Source organism: Podarcis pityusensis, assembly GCF_964106645.2.
Source record: "Podarcis pityusensis genome assembly, chromosome: 2".
NCBI lineage: Eukaryota > Metazoa > Chordata > Lepidosauria > Squamata > Lacertidae > Podarcis > Podarcis pityusensis.
Window position 1 is genome coordinate 112,705,863 of NC_138029.1, and position 15,290 is coordinate 112,721,152.

The 15,290-nt window shown below is 46.2% G+C and overlaps 1 protein-coding gene across 1 annotated transcript in view; it reads right to left on the reverse strand.

The window, feature by feature from the left end:
• Positions 1-8,720, reverse strand: part of SAPCD1 (suppressor APC domain containing 1) — a gene marked incomplete at its 5' end in the record, with an annotated part of 31,467 nt that extends 22,747 nt beyond the window's left edge. The window contains one exon of the mRNA XM_080993111.1: positions 8,270-8,720. Within this exon, the coding sequence (XP_080849237.1) occupies positions 8,270-8,720 (451 nt within the window). The remainder of the gene's footprint in view (positions 1-8,269) is intronic.
• Positions 8,721-15,290: the final 6,570 nt, after the last annotated feature.

Below are 15,290 nucleotides of genomic sequence, written 5' to 3' on the forward strand. Positions count from 1 at the left end.
CCTCCAGATGTTTTGGAACTACAGTTCCCATCATCCCTAGCTAACAGGACCAGTGGTCAGGGATGATGGGAATTTTAGTCTCAAAACATCTGGAGGGCCGGAGTTTGCTATGCCTAGCCCAGAACATTCATTTCATAAACTAATTCTCATTCCAACAGCTGTATTTAGAGTGGGCAACTTGAACTTCTGTAGGAATCTTAAAGGCACATTTGCACTCCTGCCCTCTTTTGAAAGTGACAACCATGCCGGGCATGATTGCGGGCCAAATGGATCCTTCTAGGCCTCACCAAATGGACCTTGAGACTCTTCCCAAGTCACACGCCCTCTTCCCAGGCCACACCCCTTGACCAGCCTTGCTCTCCCACCCTTCTCAAGTGTTTTTTGCATGCCTGGAATGTGTCCTTCAACTCTGTCAATGCGTCTTGTTCATTTGGATAGAGAACGGAGATGTCTGTGCGCAGAAACTAGCCTGCCGTACAAAGGTAAAATTCGCATCCTTTGCTCCACCCACTTTCCCCTCTGGCCCCACCCACCATTGGCAGGTGAACCCCAGAAGGTTGCCCCAATCCCCTACAGAAAAGGACCAGGTGGTGCTTCTCCTAATCCAGAGTTTCACCTGCTCACTTTCTTCGTGTCAGCAAGCCTTTCACAAAGAGGGGGCTCATCCCCAACCCAGGGGTCTGATGACGCCTCTCAGGGAAACTTTCCTGCCCTCTCCAAGATACCCCCCTCCCCAATTTCATGGTTACAGTCGTTTGCCCTTCGAGAAGGTGGATCTTTTGCTGGATCCAGCAGGGCTCTTCTTCACGTACTTAGTATGGAGGGATGAACGTCAGGGTGGATAAAAATCGATATTTCTCAAAGGATTTTTTTTAATTAGATATTTTTAATTTAAATTGGATTTTTAAAATAAAATGCTTTTGGAGGAAAAATCTTTCTAAAGATAGTTTTCTATTTAAGTTACATTATACAGTGGTGCCTCGCAAGACGAAATTAATTCGTTCCGCGAGCTTTTTCGTCTTGCGGTTTTTTTTGTCTTGCGAAGCACGGTGTCGGGAAAGTTTTGGAAAAGCTTCAAAAATCACCAAAGTCTTCAAAAACCTCAAAAAAAGGCTACCACACCGCGTGCTATGAGTTGCTCCTCGAAGTCAAGTTGCAACTGTATTAACGGTTTTAAGAAAAAGGAAACAAACTTGCAAGACGTTTCCGTCTTGCGAAGCAAGCCCATAGGGAAAATCGTCTTGCGAAGCAACTCAAAAAACCAAAAACCCTTTCGTCTAGCGAGTTTTCCGTCTTGCGAGGCATTCGTCTTGCGAGGTACCACTGTAGTCCAAAGGCTATTCATCAGGAAATAAGGATTTGCTTTTCATGTGTACTAAAACTCAGTCTAAGTTGTTGTTGTTGTTTTTTAAAAAAAATTAACCTCATCAGTTAACAAACATGGATACATATGCTATAATGTTATTGTTTTCGTTAAATAAATTGTTTGAATTGTTATTAAGGAAATGATTGTTTTTCTCCTTCCAATAAAGTACAGCAGAAAAGTTGTCCAAATAGAAACAGTTAACTTATTAAACCTCACAACAATTTCACAATTATCTGTCTATGCATTTCCAATAGTATAACCAAATCAGTAATTTTTGATATAACTGTAGAAACTACTCTGAACTACCAAAAATGAAACCTTCATCTGGTTGTAAATATTGATTATACCAGCAAGAATGAGTCTTTCTGTTAAAAAGAAATAATAATAATAAAATCAAGTCTTACTTTCTGTTGATTTAAATCAAGTCCACCCTGATGAAGGTGTTGTCAGAATCCAGTGGACACGGGAGGAGAAAAGTTTGCTGCATCAGCTGCCAGGGAGGGAGGAGGTGGGGTTTCAGGCGTGTGAGAAATGAGGGACCACAACCAATGCAGGATTTATGTATAAGCTAAACAAGCTATAGCTTAGGGCCCCACCCTCTTGGGCACCCCCAAAAAATTTAAAGAAAAAAACAACGATGTACATTTCCAAAATATAAGATAAAAAACAAATAAAATAAAACCTACATACAACTACAGTGTTTTGTGTTGTGTAGGCTCCTATGATGTAAGTCATGGGCCCCGCCTGCTAGCCTGCTCCCTAAAATATCACTGGTTTGCTCATTTCTATATACAGTGGTACCTCAGGTTAAGAACTTAATTTGTTCTGGAGGTCCGTTCTTAACCTGAAACTGTTCTTAACCTGAGGTACCACTTTAGCTAATGGGGCCTCCCGCTGCCACCACGCGATTTCCGTTCTCATCCTGAGGTAAAGTTCTTAACCCAAGATACTATTTCTGGGTTAGCGGAGTCTGTAACCTGAAGCGTCTGTAACCTGAGGTACCACTGTATAGGGTGCCTACATTCTGCATGGACTAGTTGCATGGCAACATGTGCAAATGGCTTTAGATGCCTGCTAGGTCCATAAATTACCATATAGCGTATATTCAACACGAAAAACAGTGACAATTTGTTGTTGACAAAGGACAGCTGGACATATAAAGGTCCCCATTACCTTCAGTAGCTTAAGGCCTCATCAAACCTCAATCCAGCCCTGACCACAACTCTGGGGCCGTGAGTGCAGAGAGAGAACGAACCACAGGCAAATCGACCCAAATACACCCAGCTTGCTTTGCAAAGAGAACGTCAGCAATGTCTAGGCAACACGGTGACCATGTACATATGCAATAAACAATCTTTTATAGAATTCCTTCAAACCATAACAAGTCCAAAACGAAACCTTTAGTCTCAAAGTCTCTGAAAATCTTTAAATGAAGCGAGCTACCAGACTTTGTACGATGACAGACAAGCTGTGAAGCTTTGTGTATTCAGCAAGTATGATGTTCAACACTGAACAGTGATTCCGGATATAGACTACTGTTTCATAGAATTCTTCGCCAGCGTGGTGGGAGGCTATAGAATTGCTTCATAAACCCATCTTATTTCGAAGGAATGTATGTAAATGAAAATATCAAATGCTGTGCTCATGTGATAATGTGGTCACTGCTTTTTGCAAAGAGGCGAGACAGAAACATACCAGCTGAGGAAATGCCCCTGCCCAAATGCCCCTGCCCAAATGCCCACTCCTCCACTGTCTCTCGAGACAGACAGAGGCCAGCAATAATACCTGACGCGGAGTCAGACCACTAGTCCATCTAACCCAGTATTTCCCACACGGACTGGCAGCAGCTCTGCCAGGTTTCGGGGGGGGGGGTCCTACCTGTTTGAAATCATGGCATGCCTAACAGAGAAACTGAAGGATGATAGGCAACTGCACATGTTGCTGGGGAGGGGCAGGCCGGAGGAGAAACGTGGGGGTGGGCAGGCAGGTTATTTATGCAGTCTAATCCCACTCCTCAACTCCAGCGTCTGGGGCTGTCCAATGCGTGGCCCATTAACAAAAGCGCCTTACTGGGGAGCTGGGGTTGGGAGGGGGTGGATGAGAGCAGCCGGGTAAGAGGATTGGTCGTCTCTATGGCTGGGGAGACAGGATCAGGAGCGCTAAACCCCTGGCCGTATGGTGCTGTGGCGGAGTTGCCGCAGGCTTGCCAGGGGCGCAAAGGCAGAAGGGAGAGAAAGAACGTGTTTGCAGAGGAGGAAAAGCAGAGGTGCCCCCCCCCACACCTTCCCCCTCTCCCTTGCTGTGTTTACAGTGGTACCTCGGGTTAAGAACTTAATTCGTTCTGGAGGTCTGTTCCTAACCTGAAACTGTTCTTACCCTGAAGCACCACTTTAGATAATGGAGCCTCCCGCCGCATGATTTCTGTTCTCTCTCTCTCTTTTTTTTAAAAAATAATTTTTATTGATTTTAACATATAAATTATAAAATGTACCACAAAACTTATCACATACAATCTTTTTGGACTTCCATCAGCACCTCTGATGATCCACCATTTTAACCACTTCTTATGCATTTCTTAACTTTATATTGCCTTTGCATCTCTTAACAAATCATCCTTCCCCTTCTCCATTTTTGCAATACTTCCAATAATACTCCTCACAAAACTTCTTGCAAACCTACAAACGTCGTCTGATCTTCACAAATACTTTTCAAATAGTCCGTAAATTTACTCGAGTCTTCCGTGAATTTCTGGTCCCGCCGGTTTCAAATCCTTCCTGTTAGTTTATCTAGTTCTGCACAGTCCATTAACTTCATCCTCCATTCTTCAATCGTCGGTAATTCTTCTTGCTTCCATTTTTGGGCCAGTAATATTCTTGCTGCTGTTATTGCATATAAAAAGAGCTTACATTCCTTTCTATTTATATCACTCCCCACAATGCCCAGTAAATGATTTCTGTTCTCATCCTGAAGCAAAGTTCTTAACCCGAGGTACTATTTCTGGGTTAGCGGAGTCTGTAACCTGAAGCGTCTGTAACCCGAGGTACCACTGTATTTCTCATTTCCCCCTTTCCCTCTTGATCGCACCGCTCCAAAGACACACACAAACATACCCTTCTGTTGCCATGCTGCAAAAACAGCAGCTGCCCCAAATCTCCACAACCTGCAGTATGCCCGGCACCCCTCTAGAAATCAAATCCACCTGGCTGACCACTGTCCAAAGCAGCGTGCCACGCAAGCAAAGAAGAGAGAGATGGGCCTGCTCCTAAAAAGAAGCGTTGCAAGTCTAGAGTGAATTTGGGGGGGAACCAGATGTTGCTGAACGATGGCTCTTCATCACTCCTTAACCATCACGGCTGGGGTGGATGGGAGATGTAGTGTGGCATGGTCTGCACCCCTAAATTGAGAGGCAGAACTTGCATCTTATGTGGTGATAGGCGGGAGGAGGTTAGATTGCTCCCTGGACTTCACAACAAACACTTTATGCCTGTAAAAAAAAAAGCTAATGACAGGTCCAGGTGAATAGTTTTGGGCCAGCGTTCTCATGCTTGCTCTCTCTACTGAGGGGAGCTTTGAATGTGGAGCATTTGAAGAGGACAATGTCCCCAGCCACCCAAAATGGTACCGTCTCAAGAGAGCTCTGCTATTTGCTCCTTTCTGACTCTCGTGTGCCTCAAATAAGCAAAATAAAGACACTTCTTTTCCCTTGGCTTTTGACACCTGAGGTGTATGGGGTGTTTGATGTGGGGTTTTTTTGGACCCCTCTTATTAAATAAATAAATAAATTTGGATACCGCCCTATGCCCCGCAGGTCTTTTTATGGTAGCGAGTTGTTTTAAACTGTTTTTAATATTGTGTTTTGATGCTGTACGCTGCCTTGGGACCTTAGGGTGAAAGGCACGTATAGAAGAGAAGAAGAAGAAGAGTTTGGATTTGATATCCGGCTTTATCACTACCCTAAGGAGTCTCAAGAAGGGACACGGGTGGCGCTGTGGGTTAAACCACAGAGCCTAGGATTTGTCGATCAGAAGGTCGGTGGTTCGAATCCCCGCGACGGGGTGAGCTCCCGTTGCTCAGTCCCTGCTCCTGCCAACCTAGCAGTTCGAAAGCACGTCAAAGTGCAAGTAGATAAATAGGTACCACTCCGGCGAGAAGGTAAACAGTGTTTCCGTGGGCTGCTCTGGTTCGTCAGAAGCGGCTTAGTCATGCTGGCCACATGACCCGGAAGCTGTACGCCGGCTCCCTCGGCCAATAAAGCGAGATGAGGGCCGCAACTCCAGAGTCGGTCACGACTGGACCTAATGGTCAGGGGTCCCTTTACCTTTACCTTTAAGGAGTCCAAAGCAGCTAACAATCTCCTTTTCCCTTCCTCCCCCACAACAAACACTCTGTGGGGCTGAGAGACTTCAGAGAAGTGTGACTAGCCCAAGGCCACCCAGCAGCTGCATGTGCAGGAGCGGGGAAGCGAACCCGGTTCACCAGATTACGAGTCCACCGCTCTTAACCACTATACCACACTGGCTCTAGAAGAAGAAGAAGAAGAAGAAGAAGAAAAAGAAGTAGAACAACAACAACAACAACAACAACTAGTACAGGAGCAGAGGAGAGGGCGCCAGTCTGACTTGGATCCTCCCCTCCCAACACAATTGATCAGAATGTATGGGAAACAAAATGCTTTCTCACAGCAGTACACATAATTCTTCTCCCACTCTTATCCTTACAACAACCCTGCGAGGTAGATCAGGCGGGGAGGTAGGGACTTGCCCAGCGGCACACAGGGAATGTCATGGGATTTCATTGTGCTAACCACCGCACTGCTCTGTCTCTCTCAACCCGAGTCACACTAGCTAGGGCTTTTAAAGCTCCTGTGCCATTTAATGGACACTCCCATACGTCTGATAAAGTGGACCGTAGTCCGCAGAAACTCATGCCACAATAAATTTGTTAGCATTTAAAAGGGCAAACGCAAGGCTCTTTGTTGTTCTTGCTGCAAAAGGCTAACACAGACACTCCTTAGGGAAACATTAGAAAGCGGTGTGGCCAATGAAAAGCATTACCTCTTGACTTCTGTACATCAAGCTGATCCGGACAGCTGGCAACGCGAAAACAAACTCAACAAAGAGGGAAGGTCTCCTGCCTTGCTGGTGTGTGTGTGTGTGTGTGTGTGTGTGTGTGTGTGTTACAAAACCTGTGTTCACACTCCTGTTCACTGCGTATTCACTACATTTCCAATGCTGGGCTTTCAATCCCCCAACACAGCACATTATCCAAAATGTGTCCTGTGCTGACTGCAGTCCTAATTCGTCCCTAGCCCAAGATGGGAACCACGTCTGCACAAGGAAAATACATTATGCCGACGTGAGCAGCCGAGAAGAGCTGTGAAATGCACCCAAAAACCCTCCAGCAACTTCACTGTGCTCCAAGGGAGTAATGTGAACAGACCCCCGCATCAAACTCTGGATTCCCTTATCAACTTTCCTCATCGCCTGACCTCCCTCCCATACTGTCCTGTCCCAGTAACCAGCTTTCCAGCTTGTCGCTTAAGCCCTGTAGACCCAGCAATTCGGAAGGGGCCAAATGGAACTCAACTCTCTTCTACAACAGCCAGATGAGGACCAACCAGGTCTCCTACATCCCACTTTGATTAAAGGGGCATAGTCAGACCACTGAGCTCATCGCTGTGCACACTCTCCACGCAGAACAAATGCCAGCAGCATTTGGGGAACTTTCCCCAGCAACCCTACCTGGAGAGGCTGGGGTTAAACCTGCAAAACCATGTGCTCTGCCCTTCCCCAGTTCTCATCATCATCAGACCTTTTATTGGCATCACATACAAACATCCAAAACAAATCAATACAGAATTACCACTTCCCCAGTGGCACAAAACATTTGCTGAAAGAAAGGAGGCAGAGCAGTCTATCGTCACATCTCTTGGTCTCCAGGGAGATCAGACGTCTGCAGTGTATTTCGATGACAAAAACCAAGTAGAGATATTTAGCCACTAACTTGGTGAGCTCCTGATCATTCCCCAGTAATAGAAAATGTATGACCTCCAACTCTGGTTTCCATTTGGGGATGCGGAGTTGATCTAGAAATTGCTGACGGAGATCAGCATATAGTTTACAATTAAGAACCATATGTGTAAAGGTTTCCACCAGGTGGTCTTCACATGGGCAGGCTCTTCCCCAATTCTGCAGGACACGCCCCCAAGAACAGAAGCAGGAGCATAGCAGAAAGGTGCAGACTAGCAAGTCCAAGTCCAGTTTAATTAATTGCCCCCTGGTAATCAATTCATTAAACTGAGCCCCAGTGATACATCAGAAGGCCTGGTTCCCTTCCATCACCTCCTCAAAGCTACTGGCACACACATTCCCAGAGGACCCAGGAGTCCTAAGGCAGCGGTAGACAATGTGGTGTTCGCTGAATGTTTTGGACTACAACTCCCATCGTCCTCTCCCATTGGTCGTGCTCCCTGGGACTGATGGGAGTTGTAGTCCAAAACATCTGACAGGCACCATGTTGGCTTACTACTCCTGTCCTGAGGCTTCTCTCTCCTGCCACAATCTCTTTCCCAAGAATACATTGGTACCTCAGGTTAAGAAATTTATTCGTTCTGGAGGTCCGTTCTTAACTTGAAACTGTTCTTAACCTGAGGTACCACTTTAGCTAATGGGGCCTTCCACTGCTACCGCACAATTTCTGTTCTCATCCTGAAGCAAAGTTCTTAACCCGAGGTACTATTTCTGGGTTAGCAGAGTCTGTAACCCGAAGCGTCTGTAACCCGAGGTACCACTGTAAAAGCACCCCAGTTCCCACTATTCAGGAATCCTGGTTTTGTGCTCCAGCACCACAGCAACACCCCTGACCCCAAGCCCAGGCCTCCTGGCCTCCTCCTCTCCCACTTACGTATCCGACTCAAGTTCTTCATCGACTGCGAAGTTGAGTTCTGCCCATCGCCGGCCTGCCCGCCGACTCTAGCGCCCGACTCTCCAGCTTTCTCGACCTCCTTCTCCTCTTCTTCTTCGGCCCGGAGGAGGGCGATTCTCAGCCCGGCCACCAGGCGAGGGAAACTCAAATACCCTCCGCAAGGCTCCGCCACTTGCTGCAAGGCCTGGAGCACACCGCCAGGGAGCGGGCACCTCTCGCTGTCCCCCGGGGGGCTCACCCCGCAGCCCCCGCGGCCCCAGCGGCTCTCGATTTCCGAGACGTGGACGGTCCCGCTCCGCTGGTCATCCAGAATCTCAAAGAGCGTCCGGAGGCTGCGGAGGAAGGGGCGCGGAAGGCGGGTGCCTCGGGCCGGAGGAGGGGGGTCCTCTGGGGTGGGAGGGAGGGGTGGGGCCGCCAGCCCAGAGCTCATTGGGAGTGGGGTTCAGGGGTCCTCAGGAGGCCAGGGAATTCGCAGCAGGGGGAGCCAGGAAGACCCCCAAGAGCTTCTCTGGAAAGAGGGAGCAACTGGGATTCAAGAGAGAGTGCCGGAGAAAGCCTTAATTCCAGTGAAATGAAACAGTGGGGCTGGCGGCCAGGAGGGGAGAGTAATTCTGGAGGGGGAGGGAGGGCAGGCAGGGGAGTGTCCTCAGGACATCTGGGCTTTCTGGGAGGGGACTAGGCTAGTGGGCTAGAGAGCAGCAGAAGGTCTGGGTGAGGAAACCAGGGCTCCTGCGGCTACGGCTGCTGCTGCCGCCGTCTGCGTGGCCAGGATTGCTCTGGGGCTTTGCTGAGGTCTCTAGTTTGTCAGAGTCGGAATATCTGATTGAGTCAGATTGGCCAAGCCGGTCCACGGAGCAGCAGGGGTGGGGGGTGCGGAGGGGGTCAGCTGGGATTGGAATCATGTGACCCATCCCAGATAATCACCCTGGACGCCAGATGATTAGCGGCTCTGTCTAACGAGGTGGCATCTCCTCTGGGGCAGAGAGAAAGAGAGAGAGAGAGAGAGAGAGAGAGAGAGAGAGGGAAGGTTTGGCCTCCTGGTGGGTAGCTGAACTCTAAAGCTGGGGTCAGTGGGGTCATCTCTCCTTCCTTCCTTCCTTCCTTCCTTCCTTCCTTCCTTCCTTCCTTCCTTATTTCTTCCTTCCTTCCCCTCTTTTTTATGGGTACCATTAATGTAAGATAGTAGGTCCTTCCAAGTACACATACTGCGATGATTTAAATAATTGAGTTCTGAACAGACAACCAATTTCAAATAAGTTTAAGCCATGCATTCTAACATAACATTTTGTTTAAGATTATTTGGGTTTCTCTCTGAGGAGAGTTTATTTATTTAACATGTAAGGCACTGGCAAATATGAGATACTCTAATAAAGGATATACAGTGGTACCTCGGGTTACATACGCTTCAGGTTACAGACACTTCAGGTTACAGAAATAGTACCTTGGGTTAAGAACTTTACCTCAGGATGAGAACAGAAATCGTGCAGCAGCAGCGAGAGGCCCCATTAGCTAAAGTGGTACCTCAGGTTAAGAACAGTTTCAGGTTAAGAACGGACCTCCAGAACGAATTAAGCACTTAATCCGAGCCGAGGTACCACTGTAATCTCCCCTGCCATGAAATAAACTGGGGCATTTCATTCCCAGCCTGTCTGTCTTCTAGCTCACCTCTGCTTGAGGAGCTCAGAGTTTCCCAATTCAGAAACTGGTTTGAGAAACCAGGAAATTTTTGCTGAAGCAGAATATGAAGCAAAGAAAACATGGGCCCATGACTTTATTCCCAATCAGGCAAGCCGTGGTTTATAACAGGCAGAGGCAAACTTGGCCCTCTGGATGTTTTGGGACTACAACTCCCATCATCCCTAGCTAACAGGGCCAGTGGTCAGGGATGATGGGAATTGTAGTCCCAAAACATCTGGAGGGCCGATTTTGGCCTATGCCTGGTTTATGAGATGGGGTTTGTTACATCTGAATCAGGCTGTGGCCTTCTTGCCCCTTGAGCTAAGGGCATATCCACACCATTTATTTGAAGCACATCCAATGCACATTTAAAGCGCACAGCTTCCCCCATAGAATCCGGGAACTGTAGTTTCCCCTCGACGGAGATGTCATTCACATCACCTTTGACAAACTAATGGTTCCAGTGATTCTTTGTGGAAGTAAAGTGCTTTTAAACAAGTGTTTTAAATCTGCGTTATGGATCTGCCCACAGTAAACACTCCCCCATCACCTGAAAACTTGCCTCTGCTCTCTCTAGGGGAATGAGACAAGAAGAAAACATCTGCCACTCTAAGCAGAAGCTAAGCATCCTTCGGTGGAAAGGGATTTGCCAGGCGAATAACAGCATGCGAGGGTGGGGGTGGGGTAAGGAAAAGGAATGGGGGATGAAAACCAGAATATAGGGGAAGTGGTGGGGAGAGAAAGAGAGGGGACTCTGAATCATTATCATTTTGATATTAATTGGAATACAAATGTAGGGCTGCCATACGTCCAGATTTTCCCAGATATTACCAGGATTTCAAAGGCAGAATTGATGTCTGGGGGGAATTTCCAAAAGGCAGCACTTTGGATCTTAGGGAAGCACAAGTTGTATCCAGCATGGTTATTTTTATTACAGTGGTACCTCGGGTTAAGAACTTAATTCGTTCTGGAGGTCTGTTTTTAACCTGAAACTGTTCTTGACCTGAGGTACCACTTTAGCTAATGGGGCCTCCCACTGCCACCGCACGATTTCTGTTCTCATCCTGAAGCAAAGTTCTTAACCTGAGGTACTATTTCTGGGTTAGCAGACTCTGTAACCTGAAGCGTCTGTAACCTGAGACACCACTGTAAAAAGAAAAATCGCTGTTTAAAAAAACAAACAAACAAACAAAAACTCTGAACAACTTTTGGCAACCTTAACCATCTTTGCTTTGTCAGAGATATTGGCTGCTATTGCATTTCCAGGCCAAATCAGTTTGCTGGTTTTGGCTTACGAACCCAGCATGCCCTGGGATCCCTATACCTGCAAGACTGTAGCCCTATATTCACACGTCATATGTGGAAGGTGTAAAGGCAAAAGGGAGGTTGTGCCAATCAGCCAATTACCCCGCATTCCTACACCTGCAATGGACGTACCCCTCAGCTTAAGGTTACCAGATTTTTTTCAATGAATCCGGAGACACTTTTCAACTTCTTACTAAATAGATGGATTTTGTCCGGGAACTGATTTGTAAATCCGGGGACTGTCCCCAGGAAACACGGGCATCTGGTAACCTTACCTCAGCTGCCTGTTTGGTAATACATGCAGGAGGGAGGAACTCCTCCCTGCGAACACAACCCCTGATTGGCCAGAGTTCTTGCCCATCTGGAGTTAGTCCTGCTGTGCACCTCTGTATCTGAGAAGGCTGTCAATGCTAAACGCCTGGCTGCAAAGGGTTTGGCTGGCATGCACATCAGTGCGCAGGGGTCACAGAGAGTGGGTGCGAACCCTCGACCCCCTCACATGTAGGCAGCCACAAGTAGGGCCTCAAGGGTCTCAACTAGGGCCAGGGCCTTTTCAGTACTGGCCCCGACTTGGTGGAAAGCTCTGTCACAAGAGACTAGGGCCCTGCGGGACTTGACATCTTTCCGCAGGGCCTGCAAGACAGAGCTGTTCTGCCTGGCCTTTGGTTTGGACTCAGTCTGACTCCCTCCTTTGGCAATCCTCACAGAACTCTAGCCCAATGGTTGCCATTAATCTGATTGGAATTAATTTTATAATGAAATGATTTTAGAATGTTTTATCATTTTACTGTTGTTAGCCGCTCTGAGCCCGGCGGGATATAAATTATTATTATTATTATTGTTGTTGTTGTTGTTGTTGTTGTTGTTGTTATTATTATTTCCCTCCTCTCATGGTTTTGATCTATGGGCTACTTTTAAAATGAGGCTGCATTTTAAATTGCATTTTAACCTGTATTTTAAATTGGTTGTTTTTTTCCTATTATGTTTTTACTGTAATTTTACTGGTGTTAGCCGCCCTGAGCCCGGCTCTGGCTGGGGAGGGAGGGGTATAAATCTGATGATGATGATGATGATGATTAATATGATACCAAATGAATAGCTAGGGTTCCCTGTCTCTTCCTCTATTAACCCTCAGGCAGTCCTTGACTCCAGACTTGCTTCAATCACATTTCTCCACGTTAATATAAAGTCCGCCACAAGAAGCAGGACTCACCCTGAATCTGAGGACTGAGCTCCCTTGGGAACTATTCACCTTTCTTTCCAATCCCACCTTTCCTCCAAAAAGCTTGAGGTGGCGCACACAGTTCCCCCTCCTCATCTGCTAATCTCCACAACAGCCCTGTGAGGTAGGTCAGAGTGAGTGGCACAAGGTCACTCAGCGAACTTCATGGCCAAGTGGAGATTGAACCCTGTTCTCCCAGTTCCTGGTCTGACGCACTGACTCCCTAGACTGCATCAATACTTTCTAGCCTTTCCGAACTGCTGCACAACCTTCCTTCTGGTCTGGCTTATGGGATTTCACAAAGAGGGATGTCCCTGGTCACCTCCAGTCTGTCTGTCGGCATTTTGCAAGAGCACATACCGGAAGTTTAGGTTTGCACAATTAAAGTGGATTAAAGCACGCTGTAGCCCTAGTGCAACAAATCTACTCAGGGCTTTTGTGGTTAGGTCAGAGTGTGACTAGGAAATGGATGAGGAATGCAAGACTTATCATTTCCCACCAGGCTTCTGATAGACCAAGATGGTGCGAAGATATTGTTTGTTATTAATGTGCTGACAGGGCTTCCTGTGGCTGTTATGAGGGGTGGTTTCCCTTTGTTTCATTTTTGGCTATCATCTACAGTGGTACCTCAGGTTCAGGACTTAATTCGTTCCAGAGGTCTGTTCTTAACCTGAAACTGTTCTTAACCTGAAGCACCACTTTAGCTAATGGGGCCTCCTGCTGCTGCCGCACCGCCGCCACACGATTTCTGTTCTCATCCTGAAGCAAAGTTCTTAACCCGAGGTACTATTTCTGGGTTAGCGGAGTCTGTAACCTGAAGCGTATGTAATCCGAAGCATATGTAACCCGAGGTACCACTGTATTTACAGTGGTACCTCGGTTTTAGAACAGCTTGGCTCCTGAACAACTTGGAACTCGAACGCTGCAAACCCGGAAGTCAGTGTTCCGGTTTGCAAACTTTGCTTTGGAAGCCGAACATGCTTCGGAGCTTCCGATTTTACTGTTGTGCTGCTAATTTGCACCCCCCCTTGTAATCAAAGCCTTCTTCCTTCTGTTCTCATTGTTGCGCTGCTAATTTGCTTCTCCCCCAATGCAATCGAAGCCTTCCATTTCTGATTGCAGTGTTCTGAGGTGATATTTGGAGCTTATATTTGGTGCTTTTGTTTTTGCTATACTTTTGCGTTTTTGTTTGTGTGGCTTTTTCATTTTTGTGACTGTGGCTCGTTCTTCGTTTTATGATTGATTGATTGTGTGACTGCGGAAATGGATAAAACAATGACTATCATCAGTGCAGGTAAGAAAAAATAATAATTTTAATTTTTATCATCTACAATACTGTCTTATTTATTTTATAGTGCAGTACATTGATTATCGCTTTCATTTTATGGATCAGTGGTCTCACTAGATAGTAAAATTCATGTTAAATTGCTGTTTGGAAGGGATTAATCCATTTTGCATTACTTTCTATGGGAAAGCGTGCCTTGGTTTTGGAATGCTTTGGTTTTGGAACAGACTTCCAGAACGGATTAAATTTGAGAACCAAGGTACCACTGTATTTGTATTTTTAACGGTATTGTAGCCATTTGGAGACTTTTGGATAACATGTTTAACAAATATAATAAATTATTATTATTAATTATCAATAATAATTAGTTGTTGTTGTTGTTAGAAAAGTGTGAGGTGAACAAAGGATCAACAGGAAGATGTATTAACACCACTCAAGCAAATCGAATGGAAATCAGGATGGCTGCTCGTTCTCATGCAACTTCCCCACAAACAAATCAGAAGACATAGTCTAACCTCAGAGTGAATTCTCAATAAACAGGTGATCTGAAGAAGCCCTGAGATTGGCTGGTGTAGTTTGTGTGCTTTTCTTGCTTTTTTATTTTATTCTTGTAGTTTTAAAACCGCCCCCTCTCTGCTGTTCTAAGAGGCTTTGAGCATGTGTTGGGAAAACAACATATACCGTATTTTTAGCTCTATAATACGCACCAGACCACAAGACACACCTAGTTTTGGGAGGAGGAAAACAAGAAAAAAAATATTCTGAATCTCAGAAGCCAGAACAGCAAGAGGGATCGCTGCGCAGTGAAAGCAGCAATCCCTCTTGCTGTTCTGGCTTCAGGGATAGCTGCGCAGCCTGCATTCACTCCATAAGACGCACACACATTTCCCCTTACTTTTTAGGAGGGAAAAAGTGAGTCTTATAGAGCAAAAAATACGGTAACTGTTTTAAGAAAATATTAGCTGATGATGGTGATCCTTGTGACTTACCCTTCAGCCAAAGTTAAGGAGGCTTCAGATCTGACGCTGACACAGTGGGTGCAGGAAGCAAAAGTGTCTCTTACTTTCCTTCCCGTCTGCATCTTGTCCAAAATCGAGCTTTGCAAGTTTCCTCTTGTGGTACTTTAGGCCTGGATAGCACCCACCCTGTCCTTAAATTTTAAGAGAAGCGGATGCTTTGTGCCATATGCGAAATGTTCCACCTTGTGGCCATTGGCTGAAACGTCCCCGTATTAATTAGTAAAAGGAAAGGGAGTTGGGGGTTGGAAAAGAAGGAAAGTTAAACTCGAGGGATTAAAAAAAGCTAACGTTCAGAAAGGATGTTTATGTTTCAATGGCTGTGCAGTTAAAAATAAATAAATTGTAAAGCACTCAGAAGCCTTGTCCGGCACTAAGCGATATCTAATTAAGTAATTAAAAGCTTCAACAGCACTCTCTCTTTCTGAGGTTCCCAACAGTTGGCATTAAAACAGCATGCTGCCTCCAGCAGTAAAGATGGAAAATAGCCTTCAG